Below are 26411 nucleotides of genomic sequence, written 5' to 3' on the forward strand. Positions count from 1 at the left end.
TGGAAATAAGGTGTGCATTGTCTGCAGTTTCCTTTTCTCTGGTTATTTACACACCCAGTGCCATGCAAACGCTGTCACCCTCTGCCACTGATATTGCATTTTGACTTTAACTTTTACATATAAAAGTGTTCAGTTTGAGCCATTCAAGTTTCAAGAAAAAATGTATTCACTTCCAAGAAAATGCACATACTGTACTAATGTTTAATTCAACAAAGTGAGACATCATTGGAAGGGTGTGAATCCTATTGCAGGACACTCTGTGTGGAAAGAATTGGTATCGATGTTTTCGACTGCAGTTTGAATGGAGTGATGTAGTCGAATTATTACAACTTTCAACGCAAACTGCCCAAGCTGTCATGTGAGTAAATCAAGTTGTTTTTTTCATGATGAATTGTAGAATGACACGAAACTTGCGGATAGCGGTTATTTGTAAAAAAAAAAAACACGTTTTAAGTCTCACTTCATTTCTTTGCGGATTTAAAAAAAATATTCTTCATAAGTATTGGAGCTGTGCAGTCCCAGCTCGTAGAGATATGTCGTAAAACTCCAAACACACGGAACGAATAATATAATAATATACAGTAGACAGCCTTGTTTGTGAAAGTTTTAAAACAGTTTACCAACAGCGAAGTACTCTGCATAGCCGACCGCGCAATGAAGCTGGGCAAGGGGTACGCGTGACTACAACGCCTCTAGCGGTTTCCATTTTCTGGATATATAAGCTACTTGGATGTAAGATAAATGGACCATAACTAAATAAATAAGGAATAATTAGGAGCATGTTATTAAAATATTTAAAGTATAACAAAAAATGTTTTCAAGTTTCAAAGGAGCACGTTGATCATCAGCAGACCCGGTGTCAACCGCGTTCGCTGGGCCACATACAGCTACTTCTAAACATCGTCGAAACAATCAATTTCTGTTCAGATTTTAATGTTTTCTTTCCCAGATAACAATGGGAAAGAACAATAAGTACAATAATATAACCACGGTCACGAACAAGAAGGGGAATCAGGTTCCTTTGGCTTATTTTATTAAAATCGCTCAACACATCTCTTCTACTTCTGCGATTCTGAAATAACTTCACTTCTCAGCCACCGTAGTTGAGTTTCCCTACTGCGTTTCTTGTTGGTTGCAAGGGAGCCAATCACGAGCACCAAATACATTTTACATGGGTCTCCGTGTTTGTAGTCCCTTGCATATTTCGGCTTCATTGGTGTGAAATATGGGATTGTATTTATAAAACTTCAATTCCCATGAACTGTTGTACACCGTTGCTTTTATCTCATTACAGCAGCTTCGGAAGTAATTGCATCAGCTGGTTTTCTAACGATCTCGTTCTTTTAGCTCGTATTTTTCCCTTTTATTAGTTTAGCATTTGTCCTCGATTTTGCTCAAACGTCAGCAATTTACGGGTTTTTGTTTTCGTCGTAACGAATTATCGCCATGGATGCAGTTTCTATTTTTGAGCTCTGAATTCCAGCTAGCCGTATAACAGCACCTGAAGATGGCAAATATGTTTTGCACTACGCAACGAAGAAGCTTAGAGCATCGTTTAATACTGGTAGAAAAATATCTGCTGTGTCTAAGTTTATTTATAATAGTATAGCCATCTTAGCGTAGGGTCAATAGCGCAGCGAAAGATCATAGTGACTTTTTGAATTAATCGACTTGGTCGTATTATAAAAATGCTGGAGATGACTCTTGTTCCTGTCTCAGCCTCGGAATGGAGCCAGGCAGGTGACCCGAATCAAGAGGAGCCATGTCCGAAGCCATCGAGGTCCGAACCGGTGTGGGACTCCAGGAAGTTCGAGCGGCTGTGTAGCCGAGACCAGAAGGAGCGAGCGGCCGCCCTGGACGCGCTGAGCCAGGCGGTGCTGTTGTGCCTGGGTAGCGAGAGGCCCGGCTTGGCGGAACCGGGAGAGAGTTCGGCGAAGCTCGACAAAGAGACTCTGCTGCAGCTCCTGAGGGTGTCCAAGAGCTGCCCCTTCCGCGACATCCGAGAAAAAGCGGCAGAGCTCCTTCACGCCGCAGAGGTGAGAGGGACATGTACAGCGAAACCGCAGCTTGTATCCACAGACAAGTGTTGTTGTAGATCCACCTGCAGTAGTTGTGTATGGATGTCCTTGCTGACAACTGAATGTTTGGATGATTGGGGAAGGTTAATGCGTTTTATTTCTCATCACCAAGCTCTTTTTTTAATTTTGAGATTGAGGTGTTTAACATAGCTGCAGGAGCGGTTTATAATGTGTATTTTGTTATTTTTTATTATTTGAGAGCTTCTTAAACTCCTTGGGACAGATCAATAAATATTTCTCTTCTTCTTTCCTATTTGTGGTCTTGCTCGCAACCTGTCACTTTAGCCATGAGGTGCTGTCCTTTGGATGAGACATAAAACCGAGCTCCTGACTCTTCTATGAATTGGCTACCTTACTCTGCTCTCCTCCCCACTGATAGCTGATGTGTGGTGAGCGTTCTGGCGCATTATGGCTGCCGTCGCATCATCCAGGTGGATGCTGCACATTGGTGGTGGTGGAGGGGAGTCCCCATTACCTGTAAATCGCTTTGAGTGGAGTGTCCAGAAAAACGCTATATAAGTGTAAGCAATTATTATTATTATTTGTGGTCATTAAAAATTCCAGGGTCTTTCTCGAAAAGAGCAGGAGAGTTATCCCGGTGTCCTGGCCAAATTTCCCATTGGCCTTTACCAATCACGGTTTACAAATAATCCCCATCTATGAACTGGCTTCATGCCTCTGTTCCCCTCCCCACTGATAGCTGGTGTGTGATGAGTGTACTGGTGCACTGTGGCTGTCGTTGCATTAGGTGGCGGCCATATATTGATGGTGGTGGAGGGGATTCCCCAGTACCTGTAAAGCATTTTGAGTACAGTGTCTAAAAATGTGCTATATAAGGATTGTATTTATATTAATGGGTTTGTTATTTATTCTATTTATTATTCATTTGTGCCAAAGGTCTTGGTGATGCTGAAAACCCCTAGGATACTGTAGCCTCCACTCTACAGTATTATTTCCTCTTGATATTTGGTACCGTGGCACATTTCTTTGAACACAGCAGCCAGCCAAGATGTGACTGGTTGTTCGAACTGTTGCCATTGTCTATATTCGTGATAGCTTGCGGGTGGCATGTTTGAGCAGTGCTGGGGCCCCGGGTTCAATTCCCAAGCCGCTGTCTGCGTGGGGTTTATAGCTCGCCCTGTGTTTGTGGAAAATCGGCTTTGTTGCAAATGTGTGTATGTCTGCCTTGTGATGGAGTGCCATCGCGTCCAGGGTGTATTCTGCCTCGTGCCCGTTGTTTTTTGGATAGGCTCTGGCTTCTCTGTGACCCTGAATTGGAAAAGAGTTGTTAGAAAATGGCTGGGTGGATGGATGGGTAATTGCTTGCGTTTATGTACCGCATTACGTATAAGAAGACATCCACACCACCCACCCCTGGAGCACAGCGCCGACCTGGGTGACGCAACTCAGTTATTCTTCTCCAGCAATTCTACTGCACAGCAGCGAAATGACAAATTTAGCAGTGAACTACAGCGGAACTTCAGTAATTCCCCAGATGTACAACACTAGGGTTGAATTTAGCTGGCAACACTGGAATAAATGCCCTTTCTCTTTACAATTCTGTAACCCCTCTTTCTGTTGCATGTCATTCACGTAAAAGAGGGCAATAGTTAGATGGCAAAATTAGGATCTTCAATGCCCTTTTCCCTTAATTTTCTGTTGAATAACCTACATCTCCACTGTCCTGTGAAAAGCCAAAGCTTCACAGAAACATCACTTAGCAGACAAGTTTGTGCTGAAAAGGAGGTTCTAGCTGAGTTTTGTCAAATAAGGCCGACTGCTGTCGAACCTTATTTATAAAAAATACTTGCATTGCCATGTGTTCTAGATTGTGTTCTCAGCAGTGTTTACGGTGACAGGGTTGCACACCAGACAATCCTATAGGACAGCGAGCAGCCATCACCTATGGGAGCCACTTCTTGTTTATCATGAGATGACGGTTCTGACCTTGGTCGTTATCTAATGCAGTGGCGTGTTTGAAGGCTATTCTGTGATCACGAAGACTGCAGTTGAAGACCACTGGTTTAAACCTAATTCCCATTATTGCAGTTATCTTGTCCTTGGAGCAAGCTGACCTGCTGCCCTGAAAGGAGAAGCTTGCCAGGGACGTTCAGGTGGTCTGACATCAGCTGTGTTTCTGAGACACGGAGGGCTGTTGTGTGAGGATGCGTGGCAGGAACAGAACAGCTGGTCTGTACATGGGAGTATATGGGGGAGCCCATGTGACCCTCTCTCCCAGGATTCCCTGCAGCGTGCTTGACCAATGGGCAGAAGGAACGGTACAACCCAGACGGGATATCAGTCCATACTCCACACAGACAGCACCCACGCTCAAGATTGAACCCATTGGCCCAGCACTGCAAGGTAGCAGTGTTAACCATTATGCCATAGTGTGGCTCCATGGCTATTTTGTTTATTGTAAACTATTATAAATCAGACAACCAATAGGAATTACCAATACACAAGTAAAAGCAGCCATTTCTTCTGACATTGGGCATTAATCGCAGAAATCTTGTTTGATAACCAAATGTATTATATTTCTGCTTGTAGTTTGCTAACCAAACTCGCTTCTCAACTTCTGCAAAAACTGCAACAGTAACAGACTATTTAGAAAGAGGAATCAACTTCACGTTTCATAGGTCCAGTGAAATATTGTTGTGCAACACTTGCACTATGAGCTTCCACAGTGCAGCACAACATTACAAACGACTGAAGAACTAAATTAGTGTCTGTAAATTAATGGGCAGCCATGCAAATGGTATAATTAGTTGTTTTTAGGATGGAGAGATTGAGTCTCCTTCTTCTGTTGCAAAGTGTGCTCTGTAGCACATACTTCTCATACTGACCCCTGAGGATCAGGGCAGGGTCATCTTAGGGTAAATACAGACTAATTGGTTAGATGGACCTGACTGATTTATAAAACCTGTCCCTCTTCATTAAAGAGAGAACTATGTGAACACTCACCTTCAGAGTCTTTAGACGAGTCCTTCTGAAAGGCTGGTGCATTGCAAGTAGAGCTGCTACATTATTAACTTCATTCCCATTTTTTTTAAGGCTGTTTGCTTGTTCAATATTGAAACTCATTGCTGAATTGTAGGATGATTGCATAAAATCATAGAAGACTCAAATGCATTACACTGATTTGCTGACGTATCCAAAACAGCTTTGTAGAACTTGGGTTTTTACTGGAGACATTTAAGTGGAGTCCCATGCTTTAGAGTGGAACAGCACCTGGAATTCAAACCTCTAACCTGCTCATTATGAGCAGAAATCCTAACCGATGCTCCACACTATTGCCTAGTCACTGGAATAACTTTTACTCTACTTCTCAGGTCTGCTGTGCAGTGATGCAACACCGATAAAGGCTGACATTTTAAAAACATTCACTAGGTCATGTCATCTGTGCTGAAGACACTGTATAGATATACTGTATACTGTATCTTGTTTTAATACTGCCTATTTTTCAAAGAACACCCTAGTGATAGTGAATTCTGAATTACCTTAAGGTTCTCTCAGGTTCTCCCTTTTGAACAAAGAATCACAAGAGAACACACAGACTCCTGAAATAAGTTCAAGACCTCAAATGACAGAAACCAGCCTATAATTTGTCTGGTGCTTGCCAGCTCCACAGCTCAGTAGTCCTTTGCTTTTTACTGGTTTTAATCCCAAACATTTGTGCTGTTAAAATGAGTAAGGACCTATGCTGGATTGAATTACCTTGACTAATCACTGGATTAATCTAAATCTAAAACTGTAGCATAGATTTAGGGCAGATCGACCCCCTCCCCACAAAAACATCTGCTATTAGAGCTTTCTGTTCTTGGAACCCACAGTAGTAATAATGCCTTCTGCGTCTTCTGTCATTTTCGTGCTGAAGATCGCTTCAGTGTTAGATAAAAGTGAGTTTGGCGTCAATGGAAAATTTGGCTTTGAAACATCCTCGGAGCCCATTCACAGCGAAGTAATTAAAAAGTGCTTAATTTAAATAGCAGAGTGCTGACCTGCTGTGAAAACTGCTATGTGCCTGACGCAATTGGCCGCTGCTGTTGCTGCATTTATGTAGGACACCCCGGGACGGCACGTTGACCAGGACAGCGCCTACGTGCGCTTCGCTCCTGGGAGCCCAGCTCTGTCCCGCTGCGAGTGACCGCTGCGTGATTAATGGCCGCCTGCTGACCCTCCTTCAGGCTCACTGTAACCTAAGCATGGTGCCCTTATGCAGCCACTTAGAATGGCTGCCGGAGTCCACCCAGATCCCGTCAAACTGGCCGAAAAGCCAGAAGGGATGCGCGTATCCCACCCGCAGATTGCTTCACGCGTGTTAAGTTTATCGTTAAATATTTCGCGTGTCCTACCACGCTCTTCCTTCTACACATACAAACGCACACATATTTTACCGTGTTCGGTGTGGTAGGTTAGCCAAAAAGTGAAACATTTCACAGGCATCTGTGAAGAAATCACCCAGGCAGGTTCCCTGGCGGGTTGACTTCACATCTGAATGGAAGCAGTAGAAATAAATGAAGTCTTAAATACGTCCCACTGGGCTTGTCTGTGATTCCCAAACGGGGATTCCGACTGGCAGTATTTCTTGATACTTTTGCACGTCGATATTGCTTCTAATGGTATTAGGTTGTTAATTCCGCAAACAACCGCCTAATAAAAAATATTAACTAGAACCCTTTACAGCGTTTTTGGCATCTGCAAATCTCGGCTATTTAACAAAACACTGCACGGAAAAGTACAATTAGAGGTTTATGTTGAAACTTTTTTTCCCTCACAAACATTGATAAGATCGTATTATATTTTTTGTAAAGGGTAATAGTTAATGAAAAGTCTACATTGCATCTCTAGATGAGATTGACTAATCGGTCATTACTAGCGTTAGGAATTTTGCGAGGAACTAAGATCCGCCTCTCGATTCAAGCGTTTATTCTCTTAACACGGATCTGAGTCGTGGGTGATTTATTTTAAATTAAGCTGAGCACATACCGCTATCAAGAGGCAGGGAAAAAGCCCACTGATTTGAATGACAGCATAGGAACAGAAAGGGAAAATGTGGATTTCTGATAGTGACCTCGACCATCAAAGAATGCAACAGCAGGTAACTGATTAAATTGGCATCTAGTTATTAAAGACGTTATTTCAATTTTGCTATTTTAAAAGTGGCAGAGAGGCATTTGGGTTTCAGTTGGTACAGTCGGATAGCGCCGTCTTATAGCTAAAACTTTTACTTTTTAACCAGTCTGTTCTCATAATTTACACTTCTGTAAATTCTTAAAATGTGTTTTCTGCTCCGTGCTTGCTGGTTAGTGGACTTGTCTCTGAGCTGTTGGCGCAAGTCGAGACTTGTTGCCCTGGAGTCGTTTGCATTGTCGTTTTCCATGTTCAACGGGGAATGGCCAGAACAGTACAGAACCGAGAACATGTCACTTTATTTGCTAAATCGAGATAAACGTTTGGGTTTTGGGCATGGTGTTGCGCGGAGTGTTATTTTTAAAAATGGTCTATGAAGAAAACAACAACAACAAAAAAAGCCTTGGTCTACCTGTTGTTTTGTTATCAATCCTGTTTTTTTTCTTTTGGTATGCGATTTTATCGTTATACGCAAAAGTATAATACAATATCTAACATACCAGTTAGAGCTGTATACGGTACACCTGAAGAAGGCTTCACAGCCGAAACGTTGTGTTTTCTCTCTTCTCTTTTCGGCATGGAATAAACCCATTACTTGTTCCTTTGCAGAGTATGCATGCTGACGCAGCTCCCCACCAGAGCTGTATACTTTTAAATATCTTAAGTAACAGATGCTATAGATGGTTATATAATAAAATAGATGATAAAGTGAAGTAGTGATGTATGTAAAAGTGAATACTGTGCTTCTGGTATTTTGTCAGCTCTAGTGTAAAAGTAGTTCTCCAGCTCGGGTATTTCGTCTTGTGCTGGTGCTGTGAAGCACAGACGGGGACTTTCTGCCTGGTTACGTCAGAAGTGATGCAATAACCTGCACTCTATGACGTGCCTTGGCGCTTGCTTCAGCTGTTGTGTGCTGCGCTTGTGAGCCCAGAGAAGCCGAGGCAATGCAATACGGTCTGACGGTAGATTTTCTCTTAATTCCAAAGGACGTCTCGACCGATTCCGATGAAGGTAAAACTATTTACATATGCAGTTTTTCCACGTTTTGTCATGTTTTTGCGATTTTGTTCAATAAGATTTCTTCTAATGAGGTTGGTTTCGCCTTTGTCCGTATTACCGCAGCTTGTCTTTTCGCTTTTTTGCGGGTGTTTAAAAGTGCAGGTTAGCTCCAGTGTGTTTCACATTTTCGTACGTTCTGCCATCGAAACGAATTTAGTGCTTTTCGGGCAGTTGTGCTATTAAAATTGTCATTGTCAAAATATTTCGTTGTCGTTATCGATGTATCTGCGTTATCTGCTCTGTGGGTCTTTATTAACTTTCTATGCAGAGTTCAGAACTTCATATTTTCTGTCAGGTGGGCCAGTTATCTGGTCCATAGTCGACACAATTTTCGCGGTCAAACATATCGCTATTTGCGTGTAATGGAGGGCACAAGTTTGATATATGCAAGTTAGATGGTGGGGTGAACCCGTCTCAAATACCCTCTCGGGGCAAGATTGTATTTCCTGGCTTTCCAAGGTCTCTTGGATATGGCATTTGATATGGCAGTCAGATCATAGGTTCTTGCTTAAGGGAAATACTTTGAGCAGTTTAATCTGGCAAGAAATACGTTTTTTAAAATATCAATAAGCATGTAGATTCGGCGTTCGGTTTTATGTTTTTTTTTTGACTGATGTAATACAAATGATTCCTTTCTCATCCACTGCTCTCTCCACCCCAAACCCACACCCACCTTTATAGATCAGAATAACATTTGCAAAAATTCTGCTCCGTGGTAACTGTTACAGTATATCTTAACATAATCCTGATGCTGCTTTATGAGGAAACCGGCTGTTTTGATAGGCATATGTAAAACATTTTAGCATTTCAAGTGGTAATTACAATAAACAAACAGTATAGGTATCAAGAAAACTTTTTCCTGTGTATTTGGAAACAAATTGACCTCGAAGTTGAATGTAGTTATTCAGATTATGGTTCAGGATGTGAAAGTCTTTTTTTAATGTTTTCCATGAATATTTGCTTTTGATCCTCAAAGTAAATTGTGTGTGCAAAATTGAAAACAGTTGGTTCTCTTTATAGAAAGGGCTTTGTGAGTATGGGACAAGCTACTTGGGCGTGTTGTTGACGACAATTTCGATTTCTTTCAAGAAACAGTTGGGCGTGATGAGTTGGAAGTCAGAGGTGCCGAATTTGTAAACATACTGAGGTTCTTATGCGTTTGTAAGGAATTTGACTGCAAAACTGACGAGGTTAGTATGACTGTCCACTGAAAGTTCTGGGGTGACTTGGAGGACTTTATCATCTTTATCTTTAAGGTATAAGACAAGGTTCAGAAGGGATTCATGGACAAAGTAGCCAAGTCCAAAGACACTCCCCCTCCTCCCCCCATGCTTAAAACGAACTTTCTGTGGGGGCTGCATTTTTAACAGGAGGCTGTTGGAGTTGCTCAGGGGTTCCTAGGGTGTTGTGTGTCCTCAGCTGGAGAATAATGGAACACCCACTGTCAGGAAGAGCTGCTTTTCTTCGGGAAAGTGCTGAAATTTTCATCTCAGCAGGGTTACTGAGTAAGTGCTGTGTTTTACCTGATTTACAACACTCCTCTGGTGTCGGTTTACAATTGCAGAATACAAAAGTTTTTTTCTTTCCCTTTTTTTCCTTGATGCCCTTCTTGCCTGCTGGCGCACGTCCCAACTCAGTCCTGTTTGCAGGGCTGTCAGAGCTGACTTGCTGTTGTGATCCGGGTGGTGATTTTTATTACAAGGGCTGGAGGGACTCAGGAGCAGAATGCCCCATCTTTAAAGGCAGCTGTTTGTGTCCTAGAGCTTTACTTAATCCAATTGGAAATGTGACGGTGTGTTCTGATTAGGTACTGACCGTTGGTAGGTCAGCCAAAGTTTACATGTCTTCTGTTTTGGAAACTTGGACATTTTGTTTTCAAAAGGAGTTGAAGCACTTGAAAATCTGGTGACCTGGAGAAAAACAGGACTAGGTGATCTTAGAGTTTTACCCTTTGTAAGATTTTATTTAATATAAGAAGTTTTTTATATAAGAAATTTATTTCCTGTAAATGTGTACTCTAGAGAGAATGATGATGATAACATTTAAAAACTAAAATTATACATAAAGCACCTGCTCAACAAGTAAAGAAAAATGACTCTATGAACATAATGATTTGGCACTAATTGTCCTGTGAAATTCTCTAGGATGTTTTGAACTTCTTAAACGTCCTCTTAAATGAGGAATGTTTTTTTTTCTTCCATTAAACATTTTGTGTGCATTGTCAATCTCGGAGGGATTAAATACCATCCCGCAAGATCAGTTGAGATCGAAGTGAAGTTATGTATTGCATGAGATATGGATTTGAAGGCAATCTGTGTTTCCTGTTGGCAATGGAAAATGTACGCACTTACCAACTGTATACAGTTTACAGAGTGATTTACTACTGATATCCTTGAGGTTTTGCTCTGTCATGCTGTGTTAAATTTGTTCAATTTTAAATAAAGTGTGTGAAGGCTCGGTTCAAATAAAGTGCTGATAGATCCTGTCAGAGTATGCTACTAATTTCAGTGTGCAGTTTTCTTTTTGCCTGGTGTAACTAAGGGTTCATAGGTAATCCTATTGAGTTGTCTGTTTTAAAGTTCATCTCCGTGAAGGGCTCCTTACAGGGCATGTGGCAGTGCACTACAATCATACAGTCTTTATAAAGTGTGGGATAGTTTCAGGTAAATTCTTACTTTTTCTCTCACTCCTACATGTTTTTAAGTCCAGGCTCTTCTATTTTATTTTAACATTGGATCCTAACCCAGTCAAGCAGTGAGATTCTTGGTTTTGTAACCCTACAGCCAGTTTGCAAGAGAGATGAGTCATATCCTTTCATATTCGTATTGCCTTCCTTCACTACTGAAAACCAGTTTGTGTAACCCATTACACTGGCTCTGGCCAGTCTTAGTCTCAGCCAGACGTGATAATGTTGTGTTGAAGATCTTGTGCCATCCAGCTCCCCTAGGGAACATGAACTGTGACTGAAGAGAGTTCCTTTCCTGTAGTAACAGCAGTTCGTAAACTGGGGCCATGTATGCGGGGTTCATCTGCGAAGCTGCTCGTCTGCACGAGTTCCTTCAAACTTTTTTACTATCATTTAAGTTAGGGGCTGCATCAGTGTGCTTTGGCTGCAAAGGAGCAAGTAAAGTCTGATTCCACATTGAAAGAGAGAAGGAAAGATACACAGTGTTTCAGTTGTTCGGCCATCTTCAGGTGTGAGGGACTGAGGGGGAGGGTAGCAGGGACTTAATGAAGGGAGGTGGTCCTAAAAAGACGTTAGATCACAGATCTGTGAGAAAAGGGGGCAGTTGTGATCCAAGTTTAAGGACAATCTTGGCTTCTGATGTTTTTCTGCAGTAGGAGTCCTGAAACTCCTGTAAGGGGATGTAGACAGGCCAGTGACATCATTGCTAAGAGAGGTGGAATGGGCAGTTTTTGACTGGGAGAGAGCTTTGATTCTCACAACTCCGACATTTTCCCTGAAACGGCTGTCTCATTGTTTTTACCGTTCTCGGGCAACATTCAGGCATGTTGCATCATGCAGTAAGATAGAGAAAGTGAAAGAGCTGTACCCTGCATTATAGATCTAGAATGAGATGAAATGCCAGTCTGATGGCACACTGATGGTTTTCTTTGTGTATATTTGGTTTACTGGAATTAAGTATTTATATTTTAGAGCCCTTTTGCATTTTCAAGTCTGTAGAGCACACAGAGGCTTGTGTTTATTTGCAAATATTTAAAACAGCACTAAGGTTGTATGCTTAAAGGTGAGGCTTCCTTGGCATATACCCACACTGAGTTTACTGTCCTTTCACCTGTTCAGAAACTTCTAACTCTCTAAAGGGGGCAGTTTTAAGGTGGTTTAGGAGACCGTGAGTGGCTTTGTTTGAGCTGAATGGATGCTAATTGAAATGATGTGATTTGATGATTAGGGCTGAATACAATCCTAAGAACATTTGAACAGTGTTTGCAAAAACCTTTAACCCATGTCTGGTTTCCACATAAGCCAAAACTTCAGCTTTTTCCACAAATCCACAAGCTTCTAAACTTTGGGTGTTATAGGCTATATGTGTGGACAACAATTCAGAGTGTGCAAGATTGAGATTATACCTACTTCAACAAAATGCTGCTTCCCTTATATGTTTGGGGCAAACAAAGTTTTCTGTTGCCCGTCTACCTTCATTATGAAAGGCTTGTTATAGCCCAAGCTTTGTTACACTGACACTCTCTGAAAACATCATAGTCATATCAAATAGTATTGTGACCAGAGTGGATTTTTTTTCTGTTTCCTTTTAGGAGCGAGGTGTTGAGGTTCCACAAGTCCTAGGGAGAGGACCGAGTTTCTTCATCCCAGCAACAGAGGTAAAGTAGCAAAAAGATATTTCCAACCATCCGCGTATCCCAGAAGGGTCCAACATTATTCACTGTGCTGAGCAGGGAGACCAAGTGATAGGCTGCATTTGCTTAAAGGTAAAAGCAGTTTAGTCTGACTGTGTTTAATGTGGAACAGGCAAACTTATCACTTAGGGTGTTGACTTGTTCAAATGGGAAACTGAGGCCTGTGATGTGACCAGTGCTAGCTCTTGACTCTCCAGATCCAGCAGGAAAAAGCTCGTGAAATGCCAGTTCTGATTTCCATTAACCATGTCAGTGTCTCTGTACCCATCACTGTGCTGTCCCTCTCACTGCACCCCCAGCTTGTGACATTGCTGAGAGCACATCTCCTGTTTTAAAGAGCTAGTGAGCACATAAATCAAAACTCACCACTACAGTGCTCCTGAAACAACCCATAAGCATGTTTGTGTGTGCAGTTTAGTGGGAGAGAGAGAGTTGTCTTTTGTGGACGTGGGACTATTGAGGAGTGAATGAGCTGTGAATACTGTCCTGTTACTTATTGGGGGGAAAAAGAGCATTCCTTCGTATGGGGTACTTTAACTCTGCCTTCTCTGGACTTCAGATGTTTTTATAATTCCTTTTTTGTTAAGAATTGCGCTCTATAAAACAATGTTTACAGAGAGTAGAGACAATCAATGCCTACATGGACTGGGCCTCTCCCTCAGGTGCTGGGAGTGAGAGGATGTTCTGGCAGGAGTGCAGTTATTCAATCCCTAGTCCTGAGGCCGATACACTGATGTAAGACTTAAGTGTTCTTGCTTATCTAACTTTTAAAGGAAAAGCTTCATTAAATGAGATAAAACTTTGCTTGTTTTTATTTTTTTTGGAGTAAGTGGAATTTCCTATTTATTTATTTTATTTAGAATCACCAGTCGTTTTTCTCACACCCACCCGATAAGTGTATCCCACCCTTCCCTTAGCGAGTGGTACTCAGCCGATTGTACAACACTGCTCTCTGGTGAGCGCCTTTACCACTTGAGCCACTCAGGAGTCCCTGTTTGTTGTTTTTTTTTTTTTACTACATTATACTGATCTCTAACTACTTTGTATTGGGCTGCTGTTTTTGCTTTCAGTCTGAACTGATGCTGATTTCTCCTTTTTCTCCCAAATCATGTGTCACATAATTAAAACTTGACCTCTCTGTGAAATGGTCACTTTTTTTTTTTAAATCATTCAGAGAGTTTGATTTGTCTGCAAGGGAGTGAATGACACACTGGTAATTAAGACATAGAGGTGAAAAATGATGACAGTCGGGTTTTAGTGATTTTTTTAGCAGCATTATCTGGGAAGAACTGGAGGAATTAAATCTGGTGAATTTATGGTAAAAGCATAAGGCGCTGAATAGTCTAACTCTAGCTCACCTTAGGGATTTGGTACACACGTGTAATCAATCTATTAATCTGAGAACTGCCAGTTCACGTCGTCTTACTCGGAAGACTGGTCTCCACATGGAGTCTCTCGTGTGCAGCTCACTGCCCAAATCGACCAGAGACTCGGCAGCTCTCGTGTTTGAAGCTTTTCCACTAAGCATTTTTAAATGGCTCTCTTGGCTTTGCCCTTTTCCCTGCTTCAGTTTGCTGTGCTTATCCCCACGCCTTTTATTGCTGTGTCACGCGTGTGCTGTTGTGTAGCTCTCGAGCGGCGTCCATGCGTGGACGTCTCTGCCTCTGGAGCGAAGCGGGGCTGTAACCCGCGTGCTGCGTTCTCCTCAGATTGCGGAGGAGGGGGTCCAGCAGGGCGAGCAGGTGCTCATCGAGGCGTTCGTGTCCCTGGGCCGAGTGGATCACGTCACCATGGTGATGGGCCTGCACCCCGAGTACCTCAGCAGCTTCCTGCGCGCGCAGCACTACCTGCTCCAGCTGGACGGGCCACTGCCCTACGCCTGGAGACACTACATTGCCATCATGGTACGGTACTGCCTTGTCTGTCCTGGTGGTTCGTCTATCCATTTTCTAGATAGATACTTTATTAATCCCATAGGGAAATTGATGACATTTCTAACTGCTTTATCCAGTACTGGAGCCACAACCTATGCCAGCAAGCAGCGGGTTCAAGGCAGGATACACCCTGGCCCAGATGCCAGTCCTTTATAGGGCACAAACAGACACAGGCAAGCACGCACTCACACCAGGGCCAATTCTTCTAGAAGCCAATTAACTTACCAGCCTGTCTTTGGACTGTGGGAAGACACTGGAGTGCCCGGAGGAAACTCACACAAACGCAGGGAGAACATGCAAACTCCACACAGACAGCACCCCAGCATTTGATCCCAGGGACCCAGCGCTGCAAGGCAGCAAAGCTAGCCCCTGCTCCACCGTGCCATTCGTGTTGTTTCATCTCAATACAGTTTTCATTTATCACTTAACCCCAGAGCTTTAAGATCTTCACTTGACGCAGAAGGCAGTGTTCTACCTCTGTCTCCTGCTGTAAACCCCTTCGATTCCTTTGTCTGAAAGTCCTGTCTTTGGTCCAGGCTGCTGCCCGTCACCAGTGCTCCTACTTGGTCCAGCTGCATGCCTCCCGCTTCCTGCAGGTGGGCGGGGACCCCCAGTGGCTGGGGGGGCTCAGCTACGTGCCCTGGAAGCTGCGGAGCCTGAACGAGCTGAACAAACTGCTGGCGCATCGTCCCTGGCTGGTCACCAAGGAGCACATTGAGGTTAGCACCCCGTCCCAGCCTGGAACGCTGCTATAAACCCCACATTCTGGGTCTTGACGCAGGACCAGGTACCCCCCCGTTGTTTCTCTGAGTGTTAAATTAGCTTTCGCCTGGTATTCTTTTCACTGTTCCTCTCCTGGTTGGTTTCTAAGTTTGAACGCCACCGGGTTTGCTCACTTGCGAGGCGTAACCTTGGGCAGGGCAGCAGTGTAGCGGCGAAGGGGAGTTTTTGTGAGGCTGCTGTTTGCTTGATGCGACTCCAAACTACAGCCCCCCAGCCCTCACTACAGTATGTTGGGCTATTTCTCTGGTGCTGGTCAGTGACATCAGATGGACGGCAGTCTCAAAGCCACATGCCTGCCTTGTTCCGGCTGTAGCCAACATCTTGAAAAGGAGCAAACTGGCCCATTAATCCTTCAAGATGCGTAAAAATGTGATTAATGAATGGGGGGTGGAGTCATCCAGATGGTTCCCTCCCGAGTGAAGGCTTAAATGAGTGTTTTGAATGGCGTCTGCATGCTGCAGGCCCTGGTGCGGCCGGGAGGCGAGGGCTGGTGCCTGGCGGAGCTGATCCACGCGGTGGTGCTGCTCACACACTACCACTCCCTCTCCTCCTTCGTCTTCGGCTGCGGCATCAACCCCGAGCCGGACCACGAGGGGGGGCACGCCTTCCGCTCCCCGTCTCCACGCCCCACCGACAGCCCTGCGACAGAGGAGGGGGCCAGCAGGCCGGGGGTAGGTACTGCTGGAGGGCGTGGGGGGGGGGTTATGAGTGGATTAGATAAGGATGAAGCAAAGTCTTATGACACTCAAGGACTGATTTTCATTGTTTTTTGTTCATTCAGTTGCATCTGCTTTGCTTTAGAGACCTCTCTTTTGTTGGAATGTGCTGGCCGTTTATTTCCGCAGTCCCAGAAGCGGGCAACGATGACAAATGTGCAACTTTCTGGCCGTTCTCTCACTGCGCCTTACGTTTCACTCCTACTCTGACCCTTCCCTGTCCCCCTCTTTTCTCCCGGCTTCGCCTTGGACCCCTGTCCACGTGCAGGCGGGGGAGGCGCTGCAGGAAGTGGAGGCCCTGATGAGGAAGATGAGGCTGCTGCAGGAGCAGGAGGAAGAGGCCAGCCAGGAGGAGATGGCCACCCGCTTTGAGAGGGAGAAGAGCGAGAGCCTGCTGGTGGCGCCCTCTGGTAGGTGCCTGCTGCACCCACAGGACCCTCCGCATCCCCCACAGTTCCTTCGGACCTCCAAAGCCGGTTTCTGAGGCTGCGGCAGACCCACCTCTGCAGGATGAGAGAGCCAGGGGGTGTTTCCTAGGCATTTGTCAGAGAAGCAGCCGGTTTGAGGGCACCTGCTATTGTATTCAAGGCCAGCTGACATCTCAACCTGGAGATTTTACTGCATGAATCACATTCATGAAAAATTGTAAAGCAAATTGGCAGGTGCTTTGTTTAAAATTCGAAAGAGAATCGCTGTTGTACAAACCCAAAAATACTTTTTTAACACCAGATAAACATGGAGCTGGATGCGATCCGTTTTTGTCGCTGAAATCTCCTGCAGCCTGGGGTCTTTTTTTTTTAAATACAGATGTTTGGAGCCGTGTGTTGCGCTGTCAGAGTCGGTGAAACTTTGATGTTTCACTCTTATCAGCCAAATGTAGGATGTGACTGAAAACACAGGTTACTTCAGTGTTGGAACGTTCAGTCATGCGATGTTCACAATTCCAACACCTGGCCTGAACGTTAACAACCGGATCTGACTCTCTTGTGATATTTTAAAATGTCTTGACTTCAGTTTCAGTTCAGTCTGAAAGGGTTATTGTAAGAGGCTGTTAAATTCAGACGAGATGGTATTTCTTGTGTGAATCCGAATCCCCTTGAAGCAAAATGTCCGGCCTGCCCAAAGTCACCTGACTTTTTGTGGAAGACGGTTGGTCGGGTGGCAGTTTAAAAACAAAGAAGCTGAGGTTGCCCAGTGTCAGTGATTATCTGCAGTCCAGGAATAGAGTAGATCTTCCTCTCATAAAGATTGATTTTTTTTTTAAGCTGGTGAGCGGATCAGCTGGTTATGCAAAGTGGGAAGCTGGAAGTAAAGCAGCACTGTCTTTTTACCCTAAGGATGTTTTGTGTTTCTTTTAGCTGCACCTTCCTTTAAAAGATCTTGTGACACCCCACCCTAGTGTATCACAGATATATCCTGCATCACGTAATGCATTGTGTTCTGTAGATGACAGCACACGGCCCACCCCTGCCACCGTGTCCTGTTTTGTTGAGGATCCCGATTTTGGCTACGAGGACTTCACTCGTCGTGGGGAGCAGGCGCCACCTACCTTCCGTGCCCAGGTACTACACCCTTCTTTCAACAGAGGTGACCCTGTGGCTGTGTTCACAATGTACAGAGTTTGCAAGGGAAACATTTCTTTTCAGATATGCTCTGTTACTGTGGCTGTTAACTTTTAAAGACTTCTGATCACCAATTTGCTTTGTTGTTGTTCCTTAAAAGGAGAGGGCTTCACAAAGGTTTCTTATTACATTTTCTAAATGCCACCAGTTGGTTTTATTTTGCTTTTTTTCGCTTGTGTATCTACTTAAGTTTGGCTGCTAAATATAATTTGTTGTCCTTTTTTCTAAGCGGTGCTATTTCAAAATTAGGTTTTGGCATAAATGTAGTACACAGTGGAGGGCCGTGAGATTATGAAGTAAAATATAAACCTGGGGGCATGGAAGAAGCTACCCAGCCATGTTTTTGAAGCCAATATCCTGGTTTCTTTCAAGAAGTAGCTAAATGAAATCCTTGGCTCAATTACTGCCTACAAAATGACCTAGATTGGATTAATGGCCTCCTCTTGTTTGCAACCTTATGTTCTAAACAAATTCGAAAGCTTTTCTCCAGATGCATCCGAAAAAAAAAGGTTTTTGTAGGATTGTATTTCATTCAGCATGAAAGGGCAGCCCCATTAATGAGACTCCCCTTATTTTCATTCTGTTTCTGGATTTACAGGACTTTGAGCTAGTCCTTGTATAAGAAAAAACAGTGGTCAATACTATGCTGAAGAGTAAAAAGAGCACAGTACTCACCTTTATAAATGTCAAGCATTCCTTAGGGTGTGAAGAAATTTCTCTTGACATGAAGGCTCCAGAGTTGTAGTGTTGTATCCTTTGCTTTTTCTGTCACTTTTCAGCATGAATAAACTCTCCTTATTCATTTGCAGTCTGCATGCCTGCGCAACTCCCTGCTCTTAACGTACTAGTGTTTAAAGTTGTGTCACTTATTGTTGTAGATGCTAATTGGCTTTCAGTTGAGGTGTACCTTGCAGGAGTCCATCATTCAAGAGCTAGATTGTCCTATTCTTGTAACAGTGTTAATATATTAACCCTTAATCTGTCATTCATACCAATAATCTGTGTGGAGCACCAGAGAAAACTGGGACTGAAGTTGCAAGAACAGTTTCTCCATGGCAAGTGGGCGAAATACCCAGTTAGGCAGTCAGACTGTTGATTTGTGTAGCTCAAATCAAGCCTTACGCTGATGGGTCTGTACTGTCCTCTGGTCTTGCCAAGGTTCTTATCTTCACATGGCTGTCTCTCTCTGAACAGGACTACTCCTGGGAGGATCACGGCTACTCCCTGATTAACCGGCTCTACCCAGATGTGGGGCAGCACCTTGACGAGAAATTCCAGGTAGTCTCCAACTTGACTTACAACACAATGGCCATGCACTCCGGTGTGGATACCTACATGCTGCGCAAAGCCGTGTGGAACTACATCCACTGCGTGTTTGGGATTAGGTGAGGCTATGTGCGAGGTGCGCTTTTGGGATCACAGCCCATGGGCATGTGCTGAACCTGCTCCAGATGGTCAAGAGAACTTTGGTTTTCTCAGGCAGAATGTGTTGTCTTTCTTAAAACTTGAACTGTGTACAACTATTCCTGAAATAGTAGGTGCTTTTTCTCATCTCATTTTCTTTCTGCAATCACATATTTAAGTAATTTCTGTACTATTTAATCAGAACATAACCATTTCAACCAGTTTCAGGAAACCTTTTTCCTTAGTGAGGGTACAATGCAGCTTTACATGAAGTGACAAAAAAGTATTTTTGTTAGTGTTTTCTCAGATCTATTTTTAACAGTGTAGGTTCTCACAGCCCAAAGGCTTGAAATGGGCTCTATTGCAGGCTACTATACTCCTAACACACTGTCAGTAAAAGCATGGTATAAACCAAAGGGTGCTCCCACTGCTGAAGACATGCAGTTGGTTTGTGATCAGAAGTTGAATGAGCTGGAGAGACTGGCCTCCTTTTATTCATATCTTTTGAGCTGCTAAATGTACTATGATGCACAAAACAAATGTGACATTGAGGTCTGATGTATTTAATCAAATTTATCACCAAGATCCCAGATAATATGAACAAAAACTAATCTAAGAATCACAAGTTTTCAGTACGGGACATGACACTTCAGTACAGTTATGTGACAAAAGTTGTCCTGTTTCAGGTTTCTCACGTTTATGACCTTAACAACTTGGTCAGGCAGATGGTTTTTATGTCAGGTGAAAGATTTGATCACATCAGGAGCTTGCCTTTTCCTTTCCAGAGTTGTGCTATTGTAATCCAAGATCTGTGGTCTTGCATTGTCATGCCAGCAAATCATTATTTATGGCCAATCTGTGAAAGTATATTCATTTAAAAAGAGGTGTGGGTGTGATGTGGGCTCTTGCAGGTATGATGACTATGACTATGGTGATGTCAACCACCTACTGGAGAGGAGTCTGAAGGTTTACATCAAAACTGTGGCCTGCTACCCAGAGAAGACCACCCGCAAGATGTACAACGGCTTCTGGAGACACTTCAGACATTCAGAGAAGGTACAGTGAGGCTAGCTAGACCAAGAACTGTTCTTACTTCTGATGTAGTAAAGATGAGAGATGCAAATCATTAACAATGTGTGAACAGGTCTTCTTGCTTTACAGGCTACTTATTGACCAACCTTTATGTCAAAGAGTTGATTGGGAAAAGTGCACAGTTTGGCCTGTAGTTGTAACCTAATAGTTGTGGGTTTAAAACCCCAAGTGGGGCACCTCTGTTGTACCCTTAAGCAAAGCACTTCCTTCAGATTGCTTCAGTAAAATACACAGTAATTAAAATATAAATGGCTGCAGATGAAGGTTGCTTTGGATAAGAACATGTCATGTCATTCGCCAAACCGCTTTATACCATACGGTGTCGCGGGAAGCCGGTGCCTAAACAGCAAGCAACGAGCGCAAGGCAGGGTACACCCTGGACGGGGCGCCAGTTCATCACAGGGCAAGAGCAAGCCTGTCATACATGGGGATGATTTGGAGGCCACGGTAAAGGCAGAGGGGAGAAATTTGGCCTGGACAACGGGATAACTCCCTACTCTTAATGAGAATTGCCCAGGGATCTTTAATGACCACTGAGAGTCAGGACCTTCAGTTTAACATATCATACGAAAGATGGCGCCCACTACAGTATAGTGTCGACACCACCATACCGGGGGATTAGGACCGACACAGACCGTAGGGTGGGCGCCCCCTGCTGGTCCCACTAACACAACTTCCAGCAACAACCACAGGTTTTCCCAGGAGGTCTCCCATCCAGGTACTGACGAGGTTCAACCCTGATTAGCTTCAGTTACTGCCAGTTGAGAGCTGCTGGGTGATATGGCTGCTGGCTGGATAAGAACATCAAGCCAATAATTAAAGACCTTTGATTTTGTGTTCTTTAGTACCAAGCCTTTTCATCTTTGGAAATGATGTTTTAAGAATCTTTAATTTTTTTCTTATTGATTTTCCTTTTTAAAGAAGTGACTGCAGCCCATGGGTGGTGGCATTGTGCTTGAGCCTGCGGTTTATTGTCAGTTTGGAAATGAGCAAGGGGGGTCTTTCTGTTTTATAGCCTGCAAGCACGGTATATTGATTTATTTTGTATGGTACTCTGACAGTCTTGATTTTTTTTCTCCCCCCTCTACTTTTAAATAACACTGGCTGTTGATTCCCGGCTGCAGGTCCACGTCAATCTGATCCTGCTGGAAGCACGCATGCAGGCGGCCTTGCTGTACTCCCTAAGAGCCATCACCCGCTACATGACGTGAGGGGCAGCCCTTCCACTTCCCTGGCACCTCACTGCTCCCTCCCGCTGGCCCTGGATGGGGCACTCTCCACTGCCATCACCCTGTCCCCCTAATGCTCACGAGTGCATAGGAATTTAGTGACCTGTTGTTGGGAGGAATTCTGACGTAATGGCTTGTATCTTCACTCTAAATCAGTACGGAGGCTTCATGGGTTCTCCAGCTCTTTCCTGCACAGTGCACCAGGTGTAACAGGGGACTTCACAGCTCTGTCTCTATATGGTTGTGGACTTTGAAACTAATTCACATTTATCCCTGCTTCACTTGGGTGTGGGATGTCTGTGTTGTTACCAGTGTTTATTCTTTATTTATATGTTGTAATGTTTTAAGAACTGTTCTGAAAGGAAAGCTGTAAGGTATGTGCTTATCCCAGTTTTCTGATTCCGGTCAACTTTACCCACCTTGCCAGTCCGTGCTGGGCAGTGATACCAAGTACCACCCACCTGCCAACTGCCTCTTTCATTGGCACATAGATTCCAGCTTCAACTGGAGAAAAAAGGATAAAACTACACTGGTTCCGGTGTAGTTTCTGTTCAATAAATCAAACTAATACACTAGCAGCAAATTGAGTGTTGATTTAAGAGCCCATCGTGCTTTGCAGGCTGTCCTGTTGGGGGTGCCCTGCCAAGTCATTACTGCCTTTCTCCAATCTGCCTGGTTAATGAGCACATTTGGTGTTGTATCATTTTGTCAGCTAAAGTGGATAAATGTTTGCCTTGGTGTAGTCAATGCAAACACCTGTTCTGGCAGGTAATTAGATTGCTAATGTGCAATGAAACCGCTATACAGGAGCTTTGCTACCTTTGAACTGAGACCAGCTGCGAAGCTGGTGCTGAAGGTTCAATGTGTATTACCTTATCTTGAGTGTATTTCTATTTGTGTGAAGTTCAGATAATATTGCTTGCTTTGCTTCACTGCTTCTTTACTACAGTGTGTTCAGGAGTCTGCAGCTTGTGAAATGCAATCTCTGATTGGTTTCCTGTTTTTTGCTTTGTCACTTTAGGAAAAAAAAAATTGCATTTAACTTTAGTCCGGTCACAGAAACACAGAATCTAATGCTAAAATGTTATGCTGGTTCAGTAGAAAGAAATTCCATCAGAAATTTTAGACTGCAGGTTTATACCTCTTACTGTGTCTTCTATACCCATATTTTTTCTTAAATTGGTCTCAACCTCTGTGTTTGTGCCTAACATGTCTCCAACCAATGTCTCAGGACCACAGTGCATCTATTTTTTATAATAATGGCAACCTTATCTAGGCCATCGCAGGCTTTGCTGATATTTCAAACCCAATATTTTTCATAAGTATTTGTTTTATCCATTATGGTTATTCACAAGTGATGCAGAAATTTTTGTGTAGATTGGTTTTTGTACACAAGTTAACTTTTGAAATAGGTATTAATAAAATAACATGGGGGGGATTTTTCATTGGTAGGTATTAGTTGAATATTTAGTTAATGTCTCCCATCCTTTTTGCCTCTCATTAATTTCTACCTCACCACGAGTCATTACACACCTCACTCGTTAAGCCTCATGGATATGTCTTCAGCTTTGAGCAAACAGCTCTTTTTGGAGTTGCCATTCTCCCTCCCGAATCAGTGTTTACTTGGTGAGAATTTAGTGCACAGTTTAATACCACTTTGTATACTGTGGTGCAAAATCCAAGGCACAAATGAAAGGAGGGGTGTCAAATCCAGCCTCACTTTTTTTTTTCCAGCTCTGTTTGCGGCAGACCAGACTTAACTTGAGAATTTTAGGAGAGTTAACTCTTAGAGAAGAGTGAACTTGGGAGTTCCCTTTAAGAGTTCATCTGAGGTTTGGAAAAGCAGCCTGGATGCAATATGAAAAGGAAGTTCTTTAATCAGTTACTCCATGTGCAGTTTCATCATTTACATAACTGCAATCCAGCCTCAGCAGGTACATGTTCGAGTATATGCTGATCCCTACACTTCATGCGAATGTTCACTTGTGAATATACGCTCGTATATTAAAACTGTGAAAGAGAAGCCCATGAGGGCAATTGTCATGGGTTCCCCGAGGCTCAGGCCTCCTGTTCATATTAAACAATATCTGCAGGCTCCTTGACCTCTCCCCCCCTCTGTCAAGCTCTGGAGTGTATGTCTTGGTGATTCTTCCCCAGTTTCCCCAGAACTACTAACTGGAGTATGTGCTGGAGAGCTGCAATCTTTATTAAGTGCCAATGAGCACCCCCCCTCGTGTCTCATGTTCATGCAGACTCAATCTTTCTTAACAGCATGGCACTGGGTTATTAGCACAATAGATTGCAGTAGATTGTCCCTGTTATTTTGCTCACAGAATGTTTGCACTGTTTTCTTGGGCTGTTTAGCTTGTGTGATGCATTTTTTTACATTTTGGGATATTGCTTCCATGCTCTCTTTCTTTGATTGAAACTGTAACCGCGGTGATCGAGTACAGTGTTTCTGTGCTGTCAGTGTTCAAGCGTTACCTATGGAGAGCCTGTTGGTTTTCAATTAGTGACTGTGACATTTCAAGGGAAAGTTCAGCTTCTGGCAATCTGAAGCTTTCCTTTCTCCAAAGCATTGTTCAAAATGTAATTCTAATTAAGAATGACAGAATAGCAAAACATATTAACGGTCCTTTATACCCCCTGTATTGGAGAAAGCTTTATAGTATAGTCAAACGACAGTCATTAACCATTTTGTAATGTTTCAAACATATTTTATAACTCATTTTGTGAAGATGAGTACAAACTTTAAGAAACCAGGTGTTCCCGAATCTTGCAAAACTGCACTGAGTCCAGTTTAACTCCTTCCAGAGAGATTAATCAGTTCATATTTTGGTTATCAGCAGTATTGGATATATTATATACAATTAATGCTCTATCCAACAAGAGGAAGAAGTTAAAAACCAACAAACTAACCCGCAGTCACATTCAGCAATGGTCTGCATCTGTGGACCTTGAATGTGTACCCATATTATATGCTTGTTTTGTTTGGAAATCTAGCTTTATGTGTTGGGCAACACAGACACCAGTCTAGTGAGACTGGGCTGTTCCAGCCTGTCTCATGATGGAATAGGGTTAACGCTTGGGGATATCCAGCTAAATGGGGTTGGGCTAGTGAAATCACAACTTCTTTTTCTGCCACAGGTATGGAGCAGCACTAAGCACTGGAATTGGGTACAAGCATGAGTCTTAAATGAGAATCGAGTCCGGGTATGGTTAAGGTTTTGGGATTCTCAGTGAATCCCCCTTTTTGGCTAGCTTTTGCTTTTAAATTGTATTTTATAAAGCCATTTCTACCGATCTGCCAAGTATTACTGGGTTTCTCAGTCCCTACTAAGTATGTTCAGGTTTTCATTCCACTCAAGCCCTTCGTTAATTTGGACTAGCAATTTCATGGTTTCATAATTCACCTTGAAAAAGGTATTACACAGAACCAAGTTCTCTGTGATACTCCTGCAATACTGTGGTGACATTCTCGGGAGGTCAGCTTAATGACGCTTTCAAATGACTTCAGATTGGTGATTCTTTTAAAAAAACATTTCTGCAACATAAACTTAAAACCTCCCAATTGTTTATGAGCAGAAAAACATTAGGAAAAGCTAATGTAGTGAATTTCTAGTTCATTTAAGGGCTCTTACCGCAGGACAGGGCTGGAATGGAAACCAGTTGTGTGAGGTAGGTAAATGGTTGAAAACCTGTGTATGTAGCATCTGCAGTCTCCTTAAGGTGTGAGGCACAGCACTTTATTCTGATTGCTTTGAAAGCACAATGCTGCTGTTTGTGATTTGACACTACTTGATGTGCGTCATTATTTTTTCATTTGACAAGAGTCTGCTGTTTTATTTTTCTTTTTTTCGTGGTACAGATGACCTCCTTTGTAACACTTGAATGTAGACCTCACAGTCGGAAAGATTGACGTCCGGCGATTGTGTGAATCCACTTTAAATAAGTAAATAAATCTTGAGTTGGATATAAAACGGATCGTGATCGTGGTCCCTGGTTTGTAAAGAAAGATGAAAACTGAGTGAATTGGGAATGTCTGTGACACTTCAATCCTGGTTCTGGAGTACCTCTGGACAGATTTTTATTCCAGCTGGATGCATAATCACCAGTGATAATTAGTGCCCTTAACTGATACGATCTCTGTTGTGTGTGTATATATAAAAAAAAGACTGGGGAATGGGGGTTATTTCCAAGAACTGCTTGTCTTTGGACTTACACTGTGACTTTAAGGGGACCTGATGCAAGTATTTAAGATATCAAAGTATTTAAAAAACAAACTGGAATACTATAGAAACTCAAAGCATTTCTTTAGGATTGTGGGGTCTGGAAGGACCTGCCCCACCAAGTTGTAGAAATGGATTCCTTGGGATCCCATAAGAACAGCCAGACAAGATCCTTAGATCAATAAGCTTCTTTGATTGAGATGGGCTGCAGAGCTTCATCCCACTTGTGAGCTGTCTTATATGCTGATTCAGTAGGTCTCAGTCCTGGAGGACTGCTGGGTTTGAATTCATTCCTGCACCAATTCCTGTTTTTAACATTGAAACCCCCTTACAGAAGAATTTGTGTAATTGTGAAGAAAGCCCCCCCACACACACACACTCTTTCTGAACAGTTGATCTGATTCGCCTAATGTATTGCATCTATTTCCAAAATTCAGTTCAAGTGATCAGTCAAAAGACAAAATTGCAGGTTGTTGAAAGTGTTACAAATGTGCCTGTCAGCTCGCCTAGATTGTTCTGGGTGTTCTTCTTTAGAATTTTACCGGAGTGGCATCTTCTATTTCACAGCCAACTAATCCTGAGCTTCACTTGAACACCCACCCGAGTGGAGAGGGAGGTTCTAAGTGATTAGGCAAAAATGGCTTAATGACTATTTAAATGAGGAAAATGCAAGGCTTTGCTGAGTTAATGACACATATACTGAGCTAGGGTAGTAATTAGCATAATAGCAATATAAATTTAAAAACAACTAG

General features: G+C 43.1%; 1 protein-coding gene across 1 annotated transcript; it reads left to right on the forward strand.

Moving 5' to 3' along the window:
- The first annotated feature begins 1276 nt into the window (after positions 1 to 1276).
- On the forward strand, positions 1277 to 25410 carry sesn2 (sestrin 2). Its single transcript, XM_088603059.1, has 10 exons — positions 1277 to 2036; positions 12549 to 12614; positions 14360 to 14554; positions 15121 to 15303; positions 15829 to 16038; positions 16352 to 16493; positions 17530 to 17645; positions 18900 to 19090; positions 20021 to 20165; positions 21326 to 25410. The coding sequence occupies exons 1-10, from the start codon at positions 1689 to 1691 to the stop codon at positions 21410 to 21412; spliced, it is 1683 nt and encodes a 560-aa protein (XP_088459185.1). The 5' UTR covers positions 1277 to 1688; the 3' UTR covers positions 21413 to 25410.
- Positions 25411 to 26411: the final 1001 nt, after the last annotated feature.

Source organism: Lepisosteus platostomus, chromosome 13 (assembly GCF_059453375.1).
Source record: "Lepisosteus platostomus isolate fLepPlt1 chromosome 13, fLepPlt1.hap1, whole genome shotgun sequence".
In the NCBI taxonomy this organism is placed as follows: Eukaryota; Metazoa; Chordata; class Actinopteri; order Semionotiformes; family Lepisosteidae; genus Lepisosteus; species Lepisosteus platostomus.